The sequence below is a fragment of the Coregonus clupeaformis genome, chromosome 37 (genome assembly GCF_020615455.1).
Source record: "Coregonus clupeaformis isolate EN_2021a chromosome 37, ASM2061545v1, whole genome shotgun sequence".
Classification (NCBI taxonomy): domain Eukaryota; kingdom Metazoa; phylum Chordata; class Actinopteri; order Salmoniformes; family Salmonidae; genus Coregonus; species Coregonus clupeaformis.
In genome coordinates this window covers 12,633,958-12,655,980 of record NC_059228.1, presented here as the reverse complement: position 1 = coordinate 12,655,980, position 22,023 = coordinate 12,633,958, and the positions used below count along the sequence as shown (strand labels likewise).

Genomic DNA, 22,023 nt, shown 5'->3' with positions numbered 1-22,023 from the left:
GCATTGCTGCCTCTGCTGCTTTCGGTGGCACATCATCAGTATTACCAGCTAGCAGCAGCACAGCGGTCGCTGATGTCGCACCAGAGCTCGGAGAGGAAGATGCACATTCGGATTCAGAGCCTGATTCAGCCCTTGCTCTCCCAGAGTCACAAAGATATCAGCACGTGACCTACTACAGAACGTGAGTGTGTGTTTAAGTGATGATGCAGCATTGTGGCTGGAAACGCTGTCTGACAGGTGTGATCTTGTCAAAAAAAACGAAAAACAATGCATCCCAACTACCACTTGGAAAGACAGTACCGTGCAATATCGAAGAGCCCTCACTGCTGCTCGATCATCCTATTTTTCCAACCTAATTAAGGAGAATAAGAACAATCGAACATTTATTTTTGATACTGTCGCAAAGCTAACTAAAAAGCAGCATTCAACAAGAGAGGTTAGTTTTCACTTCAGCAGTGATAAATTCATGAACTTAGATGAAAAGATCATGATCATTAGAAAGCAAATTATGGACTCCTCTTTGAATCTGCATATTTCTCAAAAGCTCAGTTGTCCTGAGTCTGCACAGAACTGCCAAGACCTAGGATCAATGGAGACATTCAAGTTTTTTAATCCTGTAACTCTTGACATATTCATGAACCGTCTAGCTGCATACTGGACCCTATTCCAACTAAACTACTGAATGAGCTACTTCCTGTGCTTGGCCCTCCTATGTTGAACATAATAAATGGCTCCCTGTCCACTGGATGTGTACCAAACTCTCTAAAAGTGGCAGTAATAAAGCCTCTCTTGAAAAAGCCAAACCTTGACCCGGAAAATGTAAAAAACTAAAATCGGCCTATATCCAATTTCCCATTCCTCTCATACATTGTAGAAAAAGCTGTTGCGCAGCAACTCACTGCCTTCCTGAAGACAAATAATGTCTACGAAATGCTTCAGTCTGGTTTTAGACCCCATCATAGCACTGAGACTGAACTCGTGAAGGTGGTAAATGACCTTTTAATTGCGTCAGACCAAGGCTCTGCATCTGTCCTCGTGCTCCTAGACCTTAGTGCTGATTTTGACACCATCGATCACCACATTCTTTTGGAGAGATTAGAATCCCTAATTGGTCTACACGGACAAGTTCTTGCCTGGTTTAGATTTTATCTGTCGGAAAGATATTAGTTAGTGTCTGTGGATGGTTTGTCCTCTGACAAATCAGTTGTATGTTTTGGCGTTCCTCAAGGTTCCGTTTTAGGACCACTTTTGTTTTTACTATATATTCTACCTCTTGGTGATGTCATTCAGAAACACAATGTAAACTTTCACTGCTATGCGGACGACACACAGCTGTACATTTTGATGAAACATGATGAGGCCCCAAAATTGCCTACCCTGGAAGCCTGTGTTTCAGACATAAGGAAGTGGATGGCGGCACATTTTTTACTTTTAAACTCGGACAACAGAGATGCTAGTTCTAGGTCCCAAGAAACAAAGAGATCTGCTGTTGGATCTGACAATTAATCTTGATGGTTGTACAGTCGTCCATCTCAAATAAAACTGTGAAGGACCTCGGCGTTACTCTGGACCCTGATCTTTCTTTTGACAAACAGCAAGAATATTTCAAGGACAGCTTTTTTTCCATCTTCGTACCATTGCAAAACTTTTTGTCCAAACATAATGCTGAAAAGCTAATCTATGCTTTTGTCACTTCTAGATTAGACTACTGCAATGCTCTACTCTCTGGCTACCCGGATAAAGCACTAAATAAACTTAAGTTAGTGCTAAACACGGCTGCTAGAATCCTGACTAGAACCAACACATTTGATCATATTACTCCAGTGCTAGCCTCTCTACACTGGCTTCCTGTTAAGGCTAGGGCTGATTTCAAGGTTTTACTGCTAACCTACAAAGCATTACATGGGCTTGCTCCTACCTATCTCTCCGATTTGGTCCCGCCGTACATACCTACACGTACTCTACAGTCACAAGACGCAGGCCTCCTTATTGTCCCTAGAATTTCTAAGCAAATAGCTGGAGGCAGGGCTTTCTCCTATAGAGCTCAATTTTTATGGAATGGTCTGCCTATCCATGTGAGAGACGCAGACTCTGTCTCAACCTTTAAGTCACTACTGAAGACTCAGCTCTTCAGTAGGTCCTATGATTGAGTGTAGTCTGGCCCAGGGGTGTGAAGATGAACGGCAAGGCACTGGAGCGACGAACCGCCCTTGCTGTCTCTGCCTGGCCGGCCCCCCTTTCTCCACAGGGATTCTCTGCTTCTGACCCTATTACGGGGGCTGAGTCACTGGCTTACTAGTGCTCTTCCATGCCATCCTTAGGAGGGGTGCGTCACTTCAGTGGGTTGAGTCACAGACGTGATCTTCCTGTCTGGTTGTGCGCCCCCTCGGGCTCAAATGCGTGGAGGAGATCTTCGCAGGCTATACTCAGCCTTGTCTCAGGGTAGTACGTTGGTGGTCTGTTGATATCCCTCTAGTGGTGTGGGGCTGTGCTTTGGCAAAGTGGGTGGGGTTATATCCTGCCTGGTTGGCCCTGTCCGGGGGTATCGTCGGACGGGGCCCACAGTGTCCCCCGACCCACCCGTCTCAGTCTCCAGTATCTATGCTGCAATAGTCCATGTGCCGGGGGGCTAGGGTCAGTCTGTTATATCTGGTGTCCTGTGTGAATTTAAGTATGCTCCCTCTAATATATATTTTCTCTCTCTCTCTCTCGAAAAGCCAAATGACATTTACTCCTGAGGTACTGACCTGCTGCACCCTCTACAACCACTGATTATTATTTGACCCTGCTGGTCACCTATGAACATCTTCAAGAACAATCTGGCCTTAAATGGCCATGTACTCTTATCTCCACCCGGCACAGCCAGAAGAGGACTGGCCACCCCTCAGAGCCTGCTTCCTCTCTAGGTTTCTTCCTAAGTTCCTCCCTTTCTAGGGAGTTATTCCTAGCCACCATGCTTCTACATCTGCATTGCTTGCTGATGGGGTTTTAAGCTGGGTTTCTGTATCTGCTGATGTAAAAATGGCTTTATAAATCAAATGTATTAAAAATTAATTTGATTGATTGTCAATATTCAAAATTTCAAGAACCCATTCACGGGCAACTTGTGTCCCGCCGTGACCTGTTTTGTAACATGAGTTGCTATGAAAAACACTCAAAAGAGGTGTAATGGGTTCGCACTCAAAAATATGTCACATAATGCCACATGTTTGAGTGCGAACCCATTACACCTCTTTGTTTGTCTGAATTTGCGGGTTTTACGCACCAGCCAAGCTTCTGGGAGAGCGTGATGGTTCTCTTTTGATTCGCTATGAAACACTGCCTGACAGACACACACTCTGGTAATAGATTGTGAGGAAGTTGTAAAAAGAAAGCGGCACCCAAACATACACGTCACCACTCACCAGTGACTTGCTAAGCTGATTTAACTAACATGGCCTGCCTGCTAAATGTGCCTGCTAGCTTCTACTAGCTAGCTTCATTGAAAAACACAGAGACGGAACTTAGCTAGCTAGTGATTTTGGGCACTGATAAACAACGTGTAGCAGCTTATGCATTATTTACGATAGTCTGACAGCTTGCTGATGATGATGTTGTAGACATGTTCTCAGAAACCAATCCTGAGTGAAGTCAGCAGCAGCTGACTCGATACTGTCTGCAGTGCACCGACTAGTTTTTAATTCACATTTTATTACTTGAGAAATACTGCACCAAACACCTTAGCTAGATGTAAAATTGCGCAACTAAGATCTCTACTGCAAAAATGTGAATTAATTACAGATTTCCTGATTCATCTTTCTGACGGTTTTTGAGGAAGTGGTAGTTGCTACGTTGTTGCTATAGTCACTCAAGAGGGACAAACAGTAACTGCCAGGGTACGATAAAGCAAACATAATACACCCACATCGAACCACACCCATAAGACTCAAATCGAGTTTTTTTTTATGAGCAGCAGAAAAACATGCGGAATCGGTGAGTTCAGCTCAGTCGCTCTTTAAATTGTAGCAAATTACAGAAATATATTTAACCATACAATTAAGATTTATTTTAAATCAAGACATACATTAACATTCATTGGCAAAAATTGACATTGTACAAAGTTTGCATCACCTTGCGTATAAATATTTTACAAATATATGGTCTAATATCAAGTTGTCATGTTCTGCAACCTGTCACCTGAGTAAGGCACTCTGTCAAGGCTGTGCCGGCACACTCATGTCTTTGCTCCAGAATGTTCTGTATGGCACGTTAAGGAGCTTTCTGACCCATCTCCTTCCAGCTTTTCCACAGCAGTAGGTTCTTGCTCTTGCCCTGGGTTACAAGGCAACGGGGAAGCCTCAGCCCATTGAACTGGCCCACTCCATCATTATGGCCCATGGCTAACAACATGGTCACACTCCCTGTCAGGAAAACATGTGGACATATATCATGATAGAATGTTCTGTACAGTGATGTACCCCCAATCATCTGGTTGGATCAGACAGGAACCAGAGGCAAATCCGAGAACAGACACTGACAGCATGGTCAAAAACAATACTAAGGAAAAACTGTTTTAACTGCAGATTGATTGGTGAGATATTAGTATAGTCAGAGATCAAGGTCAAAACAATAACATTGATGGAAGTAGGGTTTACAGGAGATTGGAGACTGGGAAGAGGAGACAGAGTATAAATTACCTGGGTGATAAGATTCCAGGGGTTTCCCCATCAGACTGTTGGTGATGTTGGTAACAGCAACCCCAGCGTGGAGACCTGCATGATACGCCATCTTAGGCTCGTTGACATTAGCACAGTCCCCAACAGCATACACATTGTCATAGCCCTCCACCTGCAGGTGCTCATTCACTTTCAGGGACCCATTCTCTGCTAGACATCCATCTGAAATATAAACAGCGAAACTTCAGTAAATACATGTAGATAGTACAATACAGGTAAGGCATACTACGCAATGTACAGTAGTCTATACACTAAGTGTACAAAACATTAAGAACACCTTCCAAATATTAAGTTGCACCCCCTTTTAAGAAGGTACACCTGATATTTGAAATGCATTCCAGGTGACTACCTCATGAAGCTGGTTGAGAGAATGCCAAGAGTGTGCAAAGCTGTCATCAAGGCAAATGGTAGCTATTTGAAGAATCTCAAATATAAAATATTTTTGATATGTTTAACACTTTTTTTGGTTACTACATGATTCCATATGTGTCATTTCATAGTTTTGATGTCTTCACTATTATTCTACAATGTAAAAAATAGTAAAAATAAAGAAAAACCCTTGAATGATTAGGTGTGTCCAAACTTTTGACTGGTAGTGTATGAGGTTTCTCTAACCAGCTAGCTTTCACAGGCATTACTGTGATTCATTTAATTTTTTTATATATCCAGCAAAACTGTTTAACATACATTTTGAACTCTCCAGTAGTAGTTTTATCAACAGCGCTTTGAGCAGTACTTCTTGAATTTCTGGCTGCCTTGGACTCAGATGGCACAATGCTTCCACCTATTGGACAAGAAAGACAACTCACCCAGGGTGGCGCTATAGGCATCAGAGTTGATCTTCATCCCTGTGCAGCAGATGACGAGGTCTGCAGTGATCTCTGTATCCTTGTCTGTCATGATAACCATGTTCTTGTGGGTCACATTGAGCTCCAGTTCAGACAGGTTAGAAACTTTCTGCCCTAGAGTCAGATGGAAAGGTGAGGCCACAGTGTGAAAGATATAAGTTAAATTACATAACAGCAGGTGAATTGCACTGAGATTATAATAAATGTGTTTAGCATGAAACAGATTATCAAAGACTATGTATTTACCGTTTGTGCCAGTCACAACAGATTCCATATCCAATCATGAGGAAGGGAGGCAATCACCCTCTGCACACACATGAGCTCTATTGGACATTCTCTGTCTGCTGAGCATGCATGACATAATCAAACTGCATTTTCACTCTGACTGGTGATGCTTTGTCACCCTGACTAACATTTCCTCAGCCAGACATCACCTCTTACCCAGTAGCAGCTCCACCCCTTTCTCCAGCAGCACCTCCTTGGCCTGTTGTCTGACACTGGGCAGCAGCTCTGGGTCTGCTAGGCCAACATGGGAATGGATCAGGATCACCTGGAAACATGGGGGTGTTGGAGAATGGAGGGCAAGTTCCATTAGATGTGCTCCAACCGCAAGTCTCCAAGAGGCGTGAATAACAAAGGGATGTGGGATATTATTACCTTCTTGTCTGGATATTCTGTTTTGATCTCTGCAGCCATCTCTACACCAGTGGATCCACCGCCTACCACAAGAACCGAATCTGCAGCCTGGACCTGACCAACAGCAGGGAGAAATCATAAACACCTGTCATTTACTAATATTTTCATAAAAACACATGAACATGGGTACAAAAATTGTCAAATGTATTACAAATACACTGAACTAAAATATAAACGCAACATGTAAAGTGTTGGTCCCATGTTTCATGAGCTGAAATAAAAGATTCCAGAAATGTTCCATAAACACAAAACGCTTATTTCTCTCAAATGTTGTGCACAACTTTGTTTACATCCTCGTTAGTGAGCATTTCTCCTTTGCCAAGATAATCCATCCACCTGACAGGTGTGGCATATCAATAAGCTGATTAAACAGCATGATCATTAAACAGGTGCACCTTGTGCTGGGGACAATAAAAAGCCACTTTAAAAATGTGCAGTTTTGTCACACAGCACAATGCCACAGATGTCTCACGGTTTGATGGAGCATGCAGTTGGCATGCTGACTGCAGTAATGTCCACCAAAGCTGTTGCCAAAGAATTGAATGTTCAATTCTCTACCATAAGCCGCCTCCAACGAGGGCTGGGCGATATTGCCTAAAAATCATATCTAGATTTTTTTTCTAATTTATGGGCGATTCATGATATACATCGAAAACCTTTATATTTTATATAAGCATTGTTGTACAATTAAAAGGTCAAATACACTGCATTTCAAACAGTCAGCAATAATCTAATGAATTCAGGGCTTGTGAAGTCTCAGGGAAGCTCATCTGCGTGCTTGTTGGCCTCACCAGGGTTTTGACCTGACTGCAGTTCGGAGTCGTAACCGACTTCAGTCGGCAATTGCTCACCTTCGATGTTCACTGGCATGCAGGACAAGTGTGCTCTTCAAGGATAAATCCCGGTTTCAACTGTACCGGGCAGATGGCAGACAGCGTGTATGGCGTTGTGTGAGTGAGCGGTTTGCTGATGTCAACGTTGTGAAGTGCCCCATGGTGGCGGTGGGGTTATGGTATGGGCAGGCATAAGCGACAGACAATGAACACAATTGCATTTTAATCGATGGCAATTTGAATGCACAGAAATACCGTGACGAGATCCTGAGGCCCATTGTCGTGCCCTTCATCCACCGCCATCACCTCATGTTTCAGCATGATAATGTAAGGATCTGTACACAATTCCTGGAAGCTGAAAATGTCCCAGTTCTTCCATGGCCTGCATACTCACCAGACATGTCACCCATTGAGCATGTTTGGGATGCTCTGGATCGACGTGTACGACAGCATGTTCCAGTTCTCTTCGCAGAGCCATTGAAGAGGAGTGGGACGACATTCCACAGGCCACAATCAACACCCTGACCAACTCTATGGGAAGTAGATGTGTTGCACTGCATGAGGCAAATGGTGGTCACACCAGATACTGACTGGTTTTCTGATCCACACCCCTACCTTTTTTTTAAGGTATCTGTGACCAACAGATGCATATAATAATAATAATATGCCATTTAGCAGACGCTTTTATCCAAAGCGACTTACAGTCATGTGTGCATACATTTTTACGTATGGGTGGTCCCGGGGATCGAACCCACTACCCTGGCGTTACAAGCGCCATGCTCTACCAATTGAGCTACAGAGGACCACATATCTCTATTCCTAGTCATGTGAAATCCTATGATTAGGGCCTAATGAATTTATTTCAATTGACTGATTTCCTTATATGAACTAACTCAGTAAAATCTTTGAAATTGTTGCATGTTGCGTTTATATATTTTTTCAGTGTAGATCAAACATGAACATAAAGTCTGTTCCAACGAACCAGCCCTGGGAATGCACTCCCATGAAAATGTACCTCCTTCACAATGTCCTCATACTTCTGGATGGCTGTCTGATAGGAGGCCACAGTGTTGTACTTCCCCGGGAAAGGGCCGTCTGTGCCAGTGCACAGTATAAGGTGTGAGTAATGAACTTCCTGTGGTGTAAGACATCAATGACACAATCAAATTAGAGGAACTAACTGTCACCTCTCCAGCCTGTCAGAAGCCGTCTGCTTTGGACAGCACACCACTGGATAGGCCTATGTAAGGAGAGTACACCAAGAATACAAAGCTGAGTTGATCTTCAGCAGCTAGATCTGAACTGACTAGAGAAAGCAACATTACATAATATACCCCAGCATGCTCATATAGCCTACTGTACCTTTCCTCCATCCAACACAACAGTCTGTGACACTGGTTCCACCCGCATGACTCGCCCCTGAAGGAAACTCTCTCCAAATGTCTCAAAATATGGGATGAAGGTCTGCTGGGCAAAGCCTGTGAGAAAGTAACTCAATATGTCAAAGGTTCTTTAAGTCAGAATTGTTATATCAGTGTTTTTTCAGTGATGTAATCCATTTCCAATGGGTAAAGGGTTCTCACCACTCTGAACAGAGGCACGGAGGGCAGCCACATTGTGATGAAAAGCGTCACGGAGGTCAATGAGGGTAAATGGTATCCCCCTGGATTTGAGCTGTTGCGCGGCGGCGGTGCCACCGAAACCCCCGCCAACCACCACGACATGAACATTGTCTACAGATACCTGGCCGCCCATTATCTGTAGGCTATGACGACAGAGGTGAAAGGGTAATGAAAACTTAAAACAATTTTCTGGTATGGAGGAAATGTAAGATCATGAAATACTCCCTACAAGAGTCAATAAAGTACTCTCAGAACGAACAAATTACACTGTGTACAAAACATTAAGAACATCTTCATACTATTGAGTTGCACCCCCCCATACACAATCCAAGTCTCAATTGTATAAATCTTTCTTTAACCTGTCTCATCCCCTTCTTCTATACTGATTGAAGGGGATTTAACAAGTGACATCAATAAGGGATCATAGCTTTCACCTGGTCAGTCTATGTCATGGAAAGAGCAGGTGTTCTTCATGTTTTGTACACTCAGCGTATATACAAATATGGAGTGAAAATAACACCAATAGGACTGATTACAATAAACATTAATAAATAAATGCATAAAAATCATATAATACATATATTTGGATTCATCCATAACAATGAGCTAATGATGTGCGACTTCACCTGGCAACAACACAGCTAACACAATCACTTCAAACTGAAGCTGGAAAGACTTCAAACTAGCTGCACCGTTTCATTTGACCTGTTTTCTATTGATAGTTCTTCCAATATATCCATAAAAATTATGCTGATTCATGATTTCGACTGGCTGAGAAAAGCTGCCTATCTGTTTGTCTCATTTTAGTCATTTAGCAGACGCTCTTATCCAGAGCGACTTACAGTTAGTGAGTGCATACATTTTTCATACTGGCCCCCCGTGGGAATCAAAACAAAAATTTTCATCCTGGATGGACAATTATATATTCTATTCTATTGTAGGTTTCGGCACCCAGGGGAAACAATCCCACCACTGGGGAATAGGCGGTGGGAAATGTTCAGGAGGAGGCACAAGAACCTGAGCATGAGGAGGCCGGACACCCTGGACAGGGGGAGAGCTGAGTGTGCCACACGTCCGACGATGGACACCTTCTTCACTTCTTATGAGAAGCACTTGGAGGAGAGTGGGTTAAGGGGGAAACCCAGACAAATCTATAACTGCAATGAGTCTGGGTTTCGTAGCGACCAGAGCAGGCACAAAGTGCTGGCTCCCCGGAGTGCAAAACACGTGTACCAGCAGGCTCCGGGGACCAAGGAGCACATCACAGTGCTGGCCTGCTTCAACGCAGCTGGGGAGGACGTCCCCCCGTTTATCATCTACCCCAAGTGTTTCCCCGGTGGCCACTACACACTGGGAGGCCCCCTCCAAGCCTTGGCTAGCAGTGGCTACATTGACGGGGACCTGTTCAGGAAGTGGTTTCAGCACTTCATTAAGCATGCAGTCAAAGAGCGCCCTCTCCTTCTCCTCTTCGATGGGCACAAGAGCCACATGGACCCGGAGGTGCTCGCGGCGGCACTAAGGGAAGGGGTTCTACTTCTTTGTCTTCCACCACACTGCACCCATGTCCTGCAGCCACTGGATGTGCCATACTTTGGCCCTTTAAAGGCTGAGTTCTCCAAGGTAGCTGGAGACCTTAGCCATTTTGACCACTCCTACATGGTAAACAAATCAGAATTTACCAGAGTATTCCACTACCCGTACCAGCGATGCAAGGACATGCGCTATGTGGTGGAAGGGTTTAAGAAGTGTGGCCTCTTCCCTTTTGACCCTTCAGCCATTGAAGGGTCCCGTTTAATGCCGTCTCGGTCCCTACCGGGTCCCACCACCGCCTCTCCTGGAACCAGCAGCACTGTGCCGTCCATCAGCACTTCCTCCCCAGCGACCACAGGAGGACCCTCAGCCCCTGCTCCAGTCCCAGCCCCTGCTCCAATCCCAGGCCTAGCTCTAGAAGAGCACCCCCTAATAGAGGGGGGGCTGATAGCGAAGGACCTGGGGCACATCCTTACTGTCCTGAAGTATCGGCTGGACCGATACAGAAGACTCCATGTGGTCGCCACATGCCTCACCGGGGAGGAATACACGTAGCCAGTGGCAGGAGAGTGGTGAGAAGGAGAGGGCAGAGGAGAAAGAGCGTCGGGCAGCCCTCAGAACACAGAGGGCACAGGAGAGGGCTGCCATGGATGAGACCATTGACGCCATCGCCTCTGCAGGACCCCCTGCTGGAACCACTCCTGACAGCCACATCACCACTGCCAGTGCCTCCCAGTGTGCAACACCTGTAGGATCCGCCGGAGTCCACAGCTGCAGAAGAAGGCCATGTGCCTACTCTCCCGACTACACCATCATCGGCCCCTCAACCCCACCATTACAAACACCAGCTCCTCCAAGCCATCGTCAGCGGTTTTGTCCACCACGATGCACACCACCCCCCCTGTCTGTCACCACCAACACGGCCTCCTCTGGACCAACTGCCTCCTCCGTCTCCCCTGGTCACACCACCATAGCAGCCTCGTCTGGTGTCCCTGCCCCCTGCAATTTGAATACCGCCACAGGTAAACACATGTTAAATTACGAAAAAAATGACTGTTTGTTATCTGTTTTATAAAACAGCAATGTAAAAAAAATATATATATATCTTTACATATCTACAGTACATAGCACCAGTCCTCAAGTCATCTCCACCTCCTCCAAAACCTCTGCAGCTTCCTCCAGAGGTATTGATGTAAAAAAAAGTTGAAAAGGGTTTTCAAGACACATGCTCTGACTAACACTACTTTTTCTCAAACTGCAGCACAGAAAAGGAAGAGAAAAGCTCCACCGGTCACATCTGTCACGCCACCAATGGCACCACTCTCAGGTACTTCATCATCTGTTTTTCTCTCTCTCTCAGTTGTATCAATTACTATTGTTGTTGAAGAACTTCTACATTTTGCAAAACCATATTAATCCATTTGTATTATTATTTTATTTTTTATAAAAGAAGACACCACCTGCTGTGCTCGCTGCGGGGAGCATGATCCACCTGCAAGCTCCTCTCAGGAGTGTAGATCCGAGGTGCCATGGGTGTGCTGTGACTTCTGCCAGCACTGATTCCACTGCAGGTGTGTGCAGTGGGATCAAGAGGTAGCAGTGTTGCTGGATTTTTATTGTGATTTTTGTGACAATATAGGGATGGAGGTCGAGATTTAATTGTTTCATTATTAAATAATTTTCATATTAAATTATTTATTTGTACAAAAAAATAAATGTTTAAAATACACTGCTCAAAAAAATAAAGGGAACACTTAAACAACACAATGTAACTCCAAGTCAATCACACTTCTGTGAAATCAAACTGTCCACTTAGGAAGCAACACTGATTGACAATACATTTCACATGCTGTTGTGTAAATGGAATAGACAACAGGTGGAAATTATAGGCAATTAGCAAGACACCCCCAATAAAGGACTGGTTTTGCAGGTGGTGACCACAGACCACTTCTCAGTTCCTATGCTTCCTGGCTGATGTTTTGGTCCCTTTTGAATGCTGGCGGTGCTTTCACTCTAGTGGTAGCATGAGACGGAGTCTACAACCCACACAAGTGGCTCAGGTAGTGCAGCTCGTCCAGGATGGCACATCAATGCGAGCTGTGGCAAGAAGGTTTGCTGTGTCTGTCAGCGTAGTGTCCAGAGCATGGAGGCGCTACCAGGAGACAGGCCAGTACATCAGGAGACGTGGAGGAGACCGTAGGAGGGCAACAACCCAGCAACAGGACTGCTACCTCCGCCTTTGTGCAAGGAAGAGCAGGGGAGGACTGCCAGAGCCCTGCAAAATGACCTCAAGCAGGCCACAAATGTGCATGTGTCTGCTCAAACGGTCAGAAACAGACTCCATGAGGGTGGTATGAGGGCCCGACATCCATAGGTGGGGGTTGTGCTTACAGCCCAACACCGTGCAGGACGTTTGGCATTTGCCAGAGATAACCAAGATTGGCAAATTCGCCACTGGCGCCCTGTGCTCTTCACAGATGAAAGCAGGTTCACACTGAACACGTGACAGAGTCTGGAGACGCCGTGGAGAACGTTCTGCTGCCTGCAACATCCTTCAGCATGACCGGTTTGGCGGTGGGTCAGTCATGGTGTGGGGTGGCATTTCTTTGGGGGGCCGCACAGCCCTCCATGTGCTCGCCAGAGGTAGCCTGACTGCCATTAGGTACCGAGATGAGATCCTCAGACCCCTTGTGAGACCATATGCTGGTGCGGTTGGCCCTGGGTTCCTCTTAATGCAAGACAATGCTAGACCTCATGTGGCTGGAGTGTGTCAGCAGTTCCTGCAAGAGGAAGGCATTGATGCTATGGACTGGCCCGCCCGTTCCCCAGACCTGAATCCAATTGAGCACATCTGAGACATCATGTCTCGCTCCATCCACCAACGCCACATTGCACCACAGACTGTCCAGGAGTTGGCAGATGCTTTAGTCCAGGTCTGGGAGGAGATCCCTCAGGAGACCATCCGCCACCTCATCAGGAGCATGCCCAGGCGTTGTAGGGAGGTCATACAGGCACGTGGAGGCCACACACACTACTGAGCCTCATTTTGACTTGTTTTAAGGACATTACATCAAAGTTGGATCAGCCTGTAGTGTGGTTTTCCACTTTAATTTTGAGGGTGACTCCAAATACAGACCTCCATGGGTTGATACATTTGATTTCCATTGATAATTTTTGTGTGATTTTGTTGTCATTACATTCAACTATGTAAAGAAAAAAAGTATTTAATAAGATTTTCATTCATTCAGATCTAGGATGTGTTATTTTAGTGTTACCTTTATTTTTTTGAGCAGTGTATAATATATATATTTATTGAACCCATCTTGTGTATTTCTTCCTTTACTTTCCAAGTGCACCTCTGCAACACAAACTCCAACAGTGTTTTCATTGTTTATGTCAATGCACATAACTGAAATTAAAGTTTTATTTGATGAATACTCATATTTTAGTATTCAACTGTTATCTACTTTCTCAAAACATAAGATTAATCTGTAAAACAAATGATGAGACATTATTTGATTACAACATTGAATATGTTGGTGAAGAACCATTTTTTAAGAGTCCACAGGAGGGCGCACCAGGCTACGCAATGAAAAGTTGTCAGGTATTTTTTTACCGGAAGGCTAGCCAACTATCTAGTAAACACTTCGGGTACGTGGTTGGTGTCTCTTTTTTGAACAAAATTAAACGGATATATCTTGTAATTGAACAAAATAGTAAGGTGACCAATAACTGGGGGACGTATTTTTTTGCTAAACCGCTTATGAAAAAGCTGATAATAATAGTATTTCCACTGAAATGTCAAACCTGCTAATTGCTAACCCGTTAAAATTTTTACGACACCAATAATCACATAACATTTATGGCTTGATCACAAGATAACACTGTTGAAGGTAATATATTTTTTAAATGCTGTTGAATATGCCGATAATACGGGGTTCCACGCTAATAGATTTAGCCGGTTGTAATTTATGGACTAGACACCGGCTGGAATGCGATTTTAACAGCATTAGATCCACCCATTGTATAAAAGACAACAATGACTTAGCAGTTTAAACAGGTACATTTAATGACACAGTCTTCATCTGATACATTTACATCAGAATATTGTAACATTTGACACCTTGACATATTGTAGCGAGACAGTGACCGGTTTAGCCATATACAATTAATTGTTTACCAATAACGTTAACAGGCTATGCCACAGTAGAGTAGCTAGGCTACTGTAGAATTCGTTCACAATTCAAGAGCACGCTCTGTACCTTATACCCTGTGCTTCGGAACCGTGGCAATATACATTTAGAATGAAATATTGGAAACTCACCAACAAAAATAATGACAAAAATGTCCACTCCGAAATGACTCACCAAATGCTGTTATTCAGCGATTCTCGATCAACTTTAGTTTGACACATTTGATCTTCCCTAGTTTCTACTTAAATCAAATACAATATAGGCACCACTCAAACTCAACTTTAATTGACATATTGAAACTATAATAACACACATAATGACTTACCAAAATGTAGGCTATAACTGTTTCGTCGTTGTTACTTTCCAGCGTTGTCTTCCGTTTTCTACATATAGCCTAGGCGACTATTTTATTTTTCTCACTAGAAATAGCCTGGGCAGCCGCTAGTGGGCTTTATGGATCCACTGGGGTGTTCACGATCACGTTTACATGGGCACAGTATTCCGGATAGTAGCTCATATCCCGCTTGTCTTATTCGGGATACGCTGTTTACATGCACCTTTGATATCCCGCTCACGCGTATCCCTGCACCATGAATAAACAGAATATTCCTCATTTAAATTCATATGGGTTAAATGGAATAGTAACTGAAATATGGACACTAACTGTAGTCCTAGAACTGCTCACATGTAGCATAATATAACTCCTGCAGAATGCATTCCTTGCAGTAGAATGACACAATAAATGTTAATTTTGTCTTGGGAACAGGAGTGGAGAAATCTTGATTTATTTCAGCATCTCTTGAGAAAATGCAAATGCTTGTGTAAAGTGTTATCTTTGACACTGTTATGCAAGCAGACAGTATTTCAACCATAAAATATGCAGCCAAGACGAACTGAAGCCTTATCAGAAACGTGTTTCATGTTTTCTCAGCTTTTCATTTCCTTAAAACCGGGCAAACTGATGACATTTGGACATTTTTCAAATAACTGATCTTTCCACTGTTTTGGAGTTATTGCGTTTTCTCCCTGGTCCCTAAAAGAAAAAGGTAGCAGTGTTAAATAGATTACTTATGCATTAATTATATCAATGTAAGACATTCTGGTGAGCAATACTTTTAGTTTTCTGGGACAAGTTACGACAGAAGAGAAGCTGCATGTATCAAACTATAGCTGACAAACAAATGACCTACCAAATGTCCGAAATTATAAGCAGAAAGTTGTCTAAATTAGGGGTGAAAGTAGCCAGGCTATATGGTCCAGTACAGAGGATAAGAATAATACATTATAGTGGATTGAACTGCTCAGGTAGCCTACTTCAAGTGATTTCTTTGAAAAATCAGATGACATCATCACAGCCTGCACAGACCACAAAAACAGGATAATATGTTTACATGCCTATCACATTTCAGGAGAAGACCCAGATTCAGACAGTGTTGAAGTAACAAAACTTTATTACATGAACATGGGGCAGGCAAATGAAAGGTCAAGCAGAGGTCATTCCAAAAGGTACAGAACGTCAGGCAGTCTCAAGGTCAGGGCAGGCAGAGGTCAGTAATCCAGGGTGGTGTGACAAGGTACAGAACGGCAGGCTCAGGGTCGGGTCAGGGCAGGTAGAATGGTCAAACACAGGAAACCAGGAACTTGATACCGACAGGCGCAGGGGAAACCCGCTGGTAGGCTTGACAAGACAAAACTAACTGGCAACAGACAAACAGAGAACACAGGTATAAATACACTGGGAATAATGGGGAAGATGGGCGACACCTGGAGGGGGGTGGAGACAATCACAAAGACAGGTGAAACATATCAGGGTGTGACAATGCCACAGTTAGCTATTGTCTAAGATCAGCATATCCCAGGCATTTTATCTGGGTTTCTCATAACCAGGATACAAGCTTTTTTCGGATTATTGTAAACAGGATATGATGTTAATATGTGTCAACTCAAAAAAAGAATATTTCAGTATCCTGAATAATAACGGCCATTATTATTGCTCAAGTATTCTGATATTGGTGTGCATGTTAACGTGTTCAGGCCTCAAGCAATGACTGTATAGGCTAAAAGGGGCCCAAGCCGAAATGCAGGGCAGGGATTTTCAGGTGTAGGTTTCTGGTCGACGAAGTGGAAAGAACAAACGAACAGGGTTGTGGTACCTATGTGAAGCTAGCCACAATAACACTAGATAATGCTAAACACTGCAAAACTGCAAAACACAGCCTTAACTATGGAACTTGGGTCCATGAAATTGGGTATCAGCCTACTCAGTGATACCCACAGAACACAACTGTGAAATGTTTACACAAATATCAGTGGCATAGCTCATATTATGGAACTTTGTGGGAAATCACCTCACTATTCAGCCTATTGTGCGTATTGACATTCATATTGCAATGTGCAACATTAACTATGGATCTTGGGTCCATGAAATGGGGTATTAGCCTACTCAGTGACACCCAGAGAACACAACTGTGAAGAGTTTACACAAATTAGTGTTGTAGCTCTTATTGCGGGACTCTGAAACCACTGTGAAATGAGACACATTAAACTAACCTGTCAACCTAATGTTTTGGACATTCATATTGCATATTGGGTCCATGAAATGGGGTATCAGGCTACTCAGTGATTATTTGTGTGTTTAACGCTAATATCTGTGAAAACGTTTCACTTTTGTGTTCTGTGGGTGTCACCGAGTAGGCTGATACCCCATTTCATCGACCGAAGATCCATAGGTAACCCTGTACATTGCAATAAGAATGTTCAACACACATAGTAGTAGCAACACGCATGCCCGCCCACCTGAGGATCTGTATTTTTCAGCCATCTATTTCCTGTGTTTGAGGGGTGCAAAATCTACTCATCACTTAAATCTCGCTGGATTGATTGCTTTCATACTCTTGCTTGTGCCTTTCGTTTTTTCCTGTTAACGTTACGGCCGTGGAAATATTTGTAATTACTTGTCAAACACACCCCGGTAATAGTTGAAATTGTCTTTCTGTTGGATCTATAAGAACGCTAAAGCTTCATCAGGAATGTAACACATAATCTCGACACTTACATCACAGGAACGATAAGAAAGATAGCTATATTGTGATAGGTGTTCATTTTTTGTGGAATTGAAAACAGTAATAATTTGCTACGGCTGAATTTTTTTCAAATTAGATGCGCTGAAATGAAAGCAACTTCCGGAAATGAACACTCAGATTATAGTGATATTTTATCTGATCTTGCAAATAATGTAAAGTATAGATAGATAGCTGTAATCAAGGTCCAAGTGTGTTGATTTTTAATCCGAGGGCATCCTGAGGTGCGTTCAGTTTGCTTGAACGTTTGCTACGTTATGGAACGGTTTGTACGGAACGACACGTTTCCCCAAAACGTTCTTGTACGTTCTTGAAGGTACATTTGCTCCCATTTGGTGGGTGTGGCGAGGTGTAGCTTGAAACAATGAGTGACGTATTTAAATGAGACACATATAATTTTCTTTATTTTAACACAAAATCTAAAATAAATACCTGATACCATTAAAAAATTTATATATGAGTACATTCTAAGAATTTTTTTTACATTTGACAATAAATTGAATACCAGAATTTCCAACAAAATCTCTGAACACCAATTATTATTTGTCTGTGCCAGTAAAATGTTTTATGTGCTATAATTCAGTCAATACCGGATGGATTTAAACATTTCAAACTGTTTGGAGTATTAACTGTCAAACTGTTGGTTGACTGGTGAGCTTAATGTGGTTCATTTCACAGTGATTTCAGAGTCCCGAAATAAGAGCTACGATGCTAATATTTGTGTAAACTCTTCACAGTTGTGTTCTGTGGGTGTCACTAAGGAGGCTGATACCCCATTTCATGGACCCAAGATCCATAAGTAATGCTGTGAATTGCAATATGTATGTCAATGCACACAATAGACTAAATAGCGAGGTGATTTCCCATAGCTAAAGTTCCCAAATATGAGCTACGACGCTAATATTTGTGTAAAATCTTCAGAATTGTAATATTTGGATGTCACTGAGTGGGCTGATATGCCATTTTATGGACCCAAGATCCATAGGTAAGGCTGTACAGTGCATATAAGTATGCCCCCAATGCAATTCTGAAGTCTAATACACCCACAGTGCGATTTCAACAGATTTGTACTTTTTTGTGTCAAATTAACTAAATGTTGTCTTTTGTTGAATTTATATAACAATATCCGAACCATGTTTAGCATTATCTAGTCCAAATATGGCATGATTCCACCATTTGTTTCCGTTTGCATCACTTTCAATTGGGGACTTCTATTTTAAAGGCAAACCACAAATTCCACTAATCGTTATTGTGTCTAGCTTCACATAGGTAACGCGCAATGTAGCCTCGCTTTCGGTACCGCTGAGTGCCAGCCTCCAGGCTCGATTGTGTAGAACCAATACTCACTCTAGCACTGTTAGCCCATAGAAGAAGTGAGATTTATGCTGCGTTTATAACCAAGTGGGAAGTGGGAATTTACCACCATAGAGTTAGATAGAGGACTCTAGATGGATAAACCTGTTTTGGCATGGACATTGCCATTGAGGGCTTCCACCATTTTTAAGTAGTCAAATGGGTGGTCTTTCCTATGGGTGAAGGAAAGATCACATGATTCTATCCAGGTCATCAGGAGGGATCAGCCAATGAGTTATACTCGTGAGCAAACGTTCCATAACTGTAGGTGGCAGTAAATCGCCAACATTGGCTTTATACCAGTGGAGGCTCCTAAGAGGAGGAAGGGGAGGACCATCTTACTCAGTAAAATAAAAAATAAAATAAAAATAGTGAAACGTTATTTTTTTTTCTCCTTTTTAGTTAAAACTATACTAAATATATTCATGTCACCAAATAACTGATTAAAACACTGTTTTGCAATGGTCTACAGTAGCCTCAACAGCACCCTCTATGGTAGCACCATGGTGTTGCCGGAGGACAACTATTTTCCGTCCTCCTCTGGGTACATTGACTTCAATACAAAACCTAGGAGGCTCATGGTTCTCACCCCCTTCCATAGACTTACACAGTAATTATGACGATTTCCAGAGGATATCCTTCAACCTATCAGAGCTCTTGCAGTATGAACTGACATGTTGCCATCCAATCAACGGATGAAATAATTAATTTAGTGCTGAAGGCACAAGCTACAGCTAGCTAGCACTGCAGTTCATAAAGTGTGGTGAGTAGTTGACTCAAAGAGAGAGAGAGACAATAGTTGAACAGTTTTGAACAAATTAATTTCTTCAAAAATTAAGAAGCAGCAGTGAGAGAGAGTGAGAGAGCTATTTTTCGCTGTATTTTTTTTCTTAGTTTATCTTTCATTTACTTAGCTAATGCAGCTAATTTCGGCTACTCAACAACCTGACTCAAACATAGAGGAATGCTATTTATGTTAGCTAGCTGTCTAAAGCTATCCAACACCTCAACTCTTCCAAGTCAAGGTAAGATTTTGGTTTAAAAAATGTATTGCCACCAGGGCCGGACAGTGTAACTGCTAAACTGCTTGCTGTACACTGCACTGAGTGATCGTACACATGGATTGGATTGTGGGTTTACTAACGCGTTAGTTCTAGTTTGTTGACTATAACGTTAATATGGTGACAACGATGTAAACTGTGTAGCGGTTCAAAATCAAATCAAATGTTATTGGTCGCGTATGGCTGCTGGAAGACGTTTTGGGGAGGGTATTTTTCTCCTCGTTCTGCTGACAAGTATTTTTCTCTGCTCATACAGGGGTATTACAGGCCTAGCGCACTAATTTGGTGGGGGAAAAACAATCTAGATTTTTTATTTTATTTTTTATATTAATTATTTTGCAGCACCCTCAGCAGCCCTACTTCCCGCGGCTATGTGGTCGCGTACACATACAGTATTTCGCAGATCTTATCGCAGGTGCAGCGAAATGCTTATGTTTCTACATTTTACATTTGTACATTTTTAGTCATTTAGCAGACGCTCTTATCCAGAGCGACTTACAGTTAGTGAGTGCATACATAATTTTTTATACTGGCCCCCCGTGGGAATCAAACCCACAACCCTGGCGTTGCAAACGCCATGCTCTACCAACTGAGCTACATCCCTGCCGGCCATTCCCTCCCCTACCCTGGACGACGCTAGGCCAATTGTGCGCCGCCCAACAGTTCCAACAGTGCAGTAATACCAAACAATACAAAATAATACACACAAAACCAAACAATAAAAATACAAGTTTGCTCATGTTTGCTTAGAGGTTATGGTATGAAGGTTTGGGTTGTAAAGTTTTTTTCGCCTGGTTACAGACAGCTGTTGTGTTGCTCACTGAAGTCCACAAGTGAAGGGAAAAGGTGAGAGGAGGAAAGCACGTAGATGAGAGAAGGAATTATACAACAAGCAAAGTGATGATGCTGTTTGTGGCTGCTATAAAAGTGAACTGTGTGTGGGGGTGATTAGGGGTGTATTCATTCTGCCGATTCTGTTGCAAAACATTTCTTAAACAGAAGGAAACGTAACGAAACGGGGAGGGACCTACCTGGATTTGTCCAATAGAAACTCTTGTTTTAGTTGCAAAACGGAATGCAACTGTTTGGACTAATGATTACACCCCAGTTCAGCTAGATACAGGCAAGAGTGTGCAAGGCGGTATTGAGTGTGTCACTGTCTGTCACCTTGACTACTCCAATTTGTCTCGCGACCTGTGCACCTGTATTATAAAGTTTCATTTGTAGGCTTGGTTGTAGCAACCTCATGATGGGTATAGGGAAAATTAGAGTATCATGTAGTAGCCTAAACCTATCAATGTTACATTGAGCTGGGTGATTGGAATATGAATGACAGTCATCCAATATGCTGTAATAGAAATAAGGCCATGCTCTATTAATATGGTTTTTGAACACTATCATTTGTTTACAAGCCTGATAGTTGTACTTTTAGTTTATGGCTTGTTGGCCATTAGCCAATCGGGGAATTCTAAACTAGTTCAAACCACCTGAATGCATCCAACTGGTATTTACGACTTCACAACTGGTCAATTCCCACATCTCACTTGGAGCTCAAAAATGATAGATGAGCTTCCCACTAGTCATTACCATTTGGAGGGCCTCAAATAGATTGTTCCCAGTCCTATGTGGTAAACATAGAGAATGATAGAGATATCATATTTATACAGTATATGTCTCATTATGGCACCTGTGAGAGTACGGGCAGTGCAATTGAGGCCATCTCCATGTTGAAGTAGTCAATTTTCTACTTCTACTACTTCTATGAGTTGGCAAACAAACTGAAAGGGTGCATACTACCATCTAGAGTGTGTTATTGAACAAGTATAAAGCCAAGGATAGTGATTTACTGACACCTACTGTTATGGAATGTTTGCTCAGGACTATCGTTCATTGGCTGATCCCTCCTGATGACCCGGATGGAATCATGTGATCCTCCCTTCTCCCATAGGAAGTCCCAGCCAGTTGACTACTTTAAAATGGTGAAGTCGTCAATGGCAATGTCCATGCCAAAACGGGTTTTATCCATCTAGAGTCCTCTATCTAACAATAGGGTGGTACATTCCCACTTCCCACTTGGTTATGAACTCAACAT

The 22,023-nt window shown here is 42.9% G+C and overlaps 1 protein-coding gene across 1 annotated transcript; it reads right to left on the bottom strand.

Annotated features, from left to right (window-relative positions):
- Positions 1 to 3,925: 3,925 nt before the first annotated feature.
- aifm2 (apoptosis inducing factor mitochondria associated 2) lies at positions 3,926 to 15,097 on the bottom strand. Its single transcript, XM_041866877.2, has 9 exons — positions 14,763 to 15,097; positions 8,676 to 8,857; positions 8,455 to 8,570; positions 8,108 to 8,227; positions 6,221 to 6,313; positions 6,005 to 6,113; positions 5,525 to 5,677; positions 4,677 to 4,877; positions 3,926 to 4,400 (listed from the first exon to the last, which is right to left on the bottom strand). The coding sequence occupies exons 2-9, from the start codon at positions 8,845 to 8,847 to the stop codon at positions 4,249 to 4,251; spliced, it is 1,116 nt and encodes a 371-aa protein (XP_041722811.1). The 5' UTR covers positions 8,848 to 8,857; positions 14,763 to 15,097; the 3' UTR covers positions 3,926 to 4,248.
- Between the last annotated feature and the right edge of the window lie 6,926 nt (positions 15,098 to 22,023).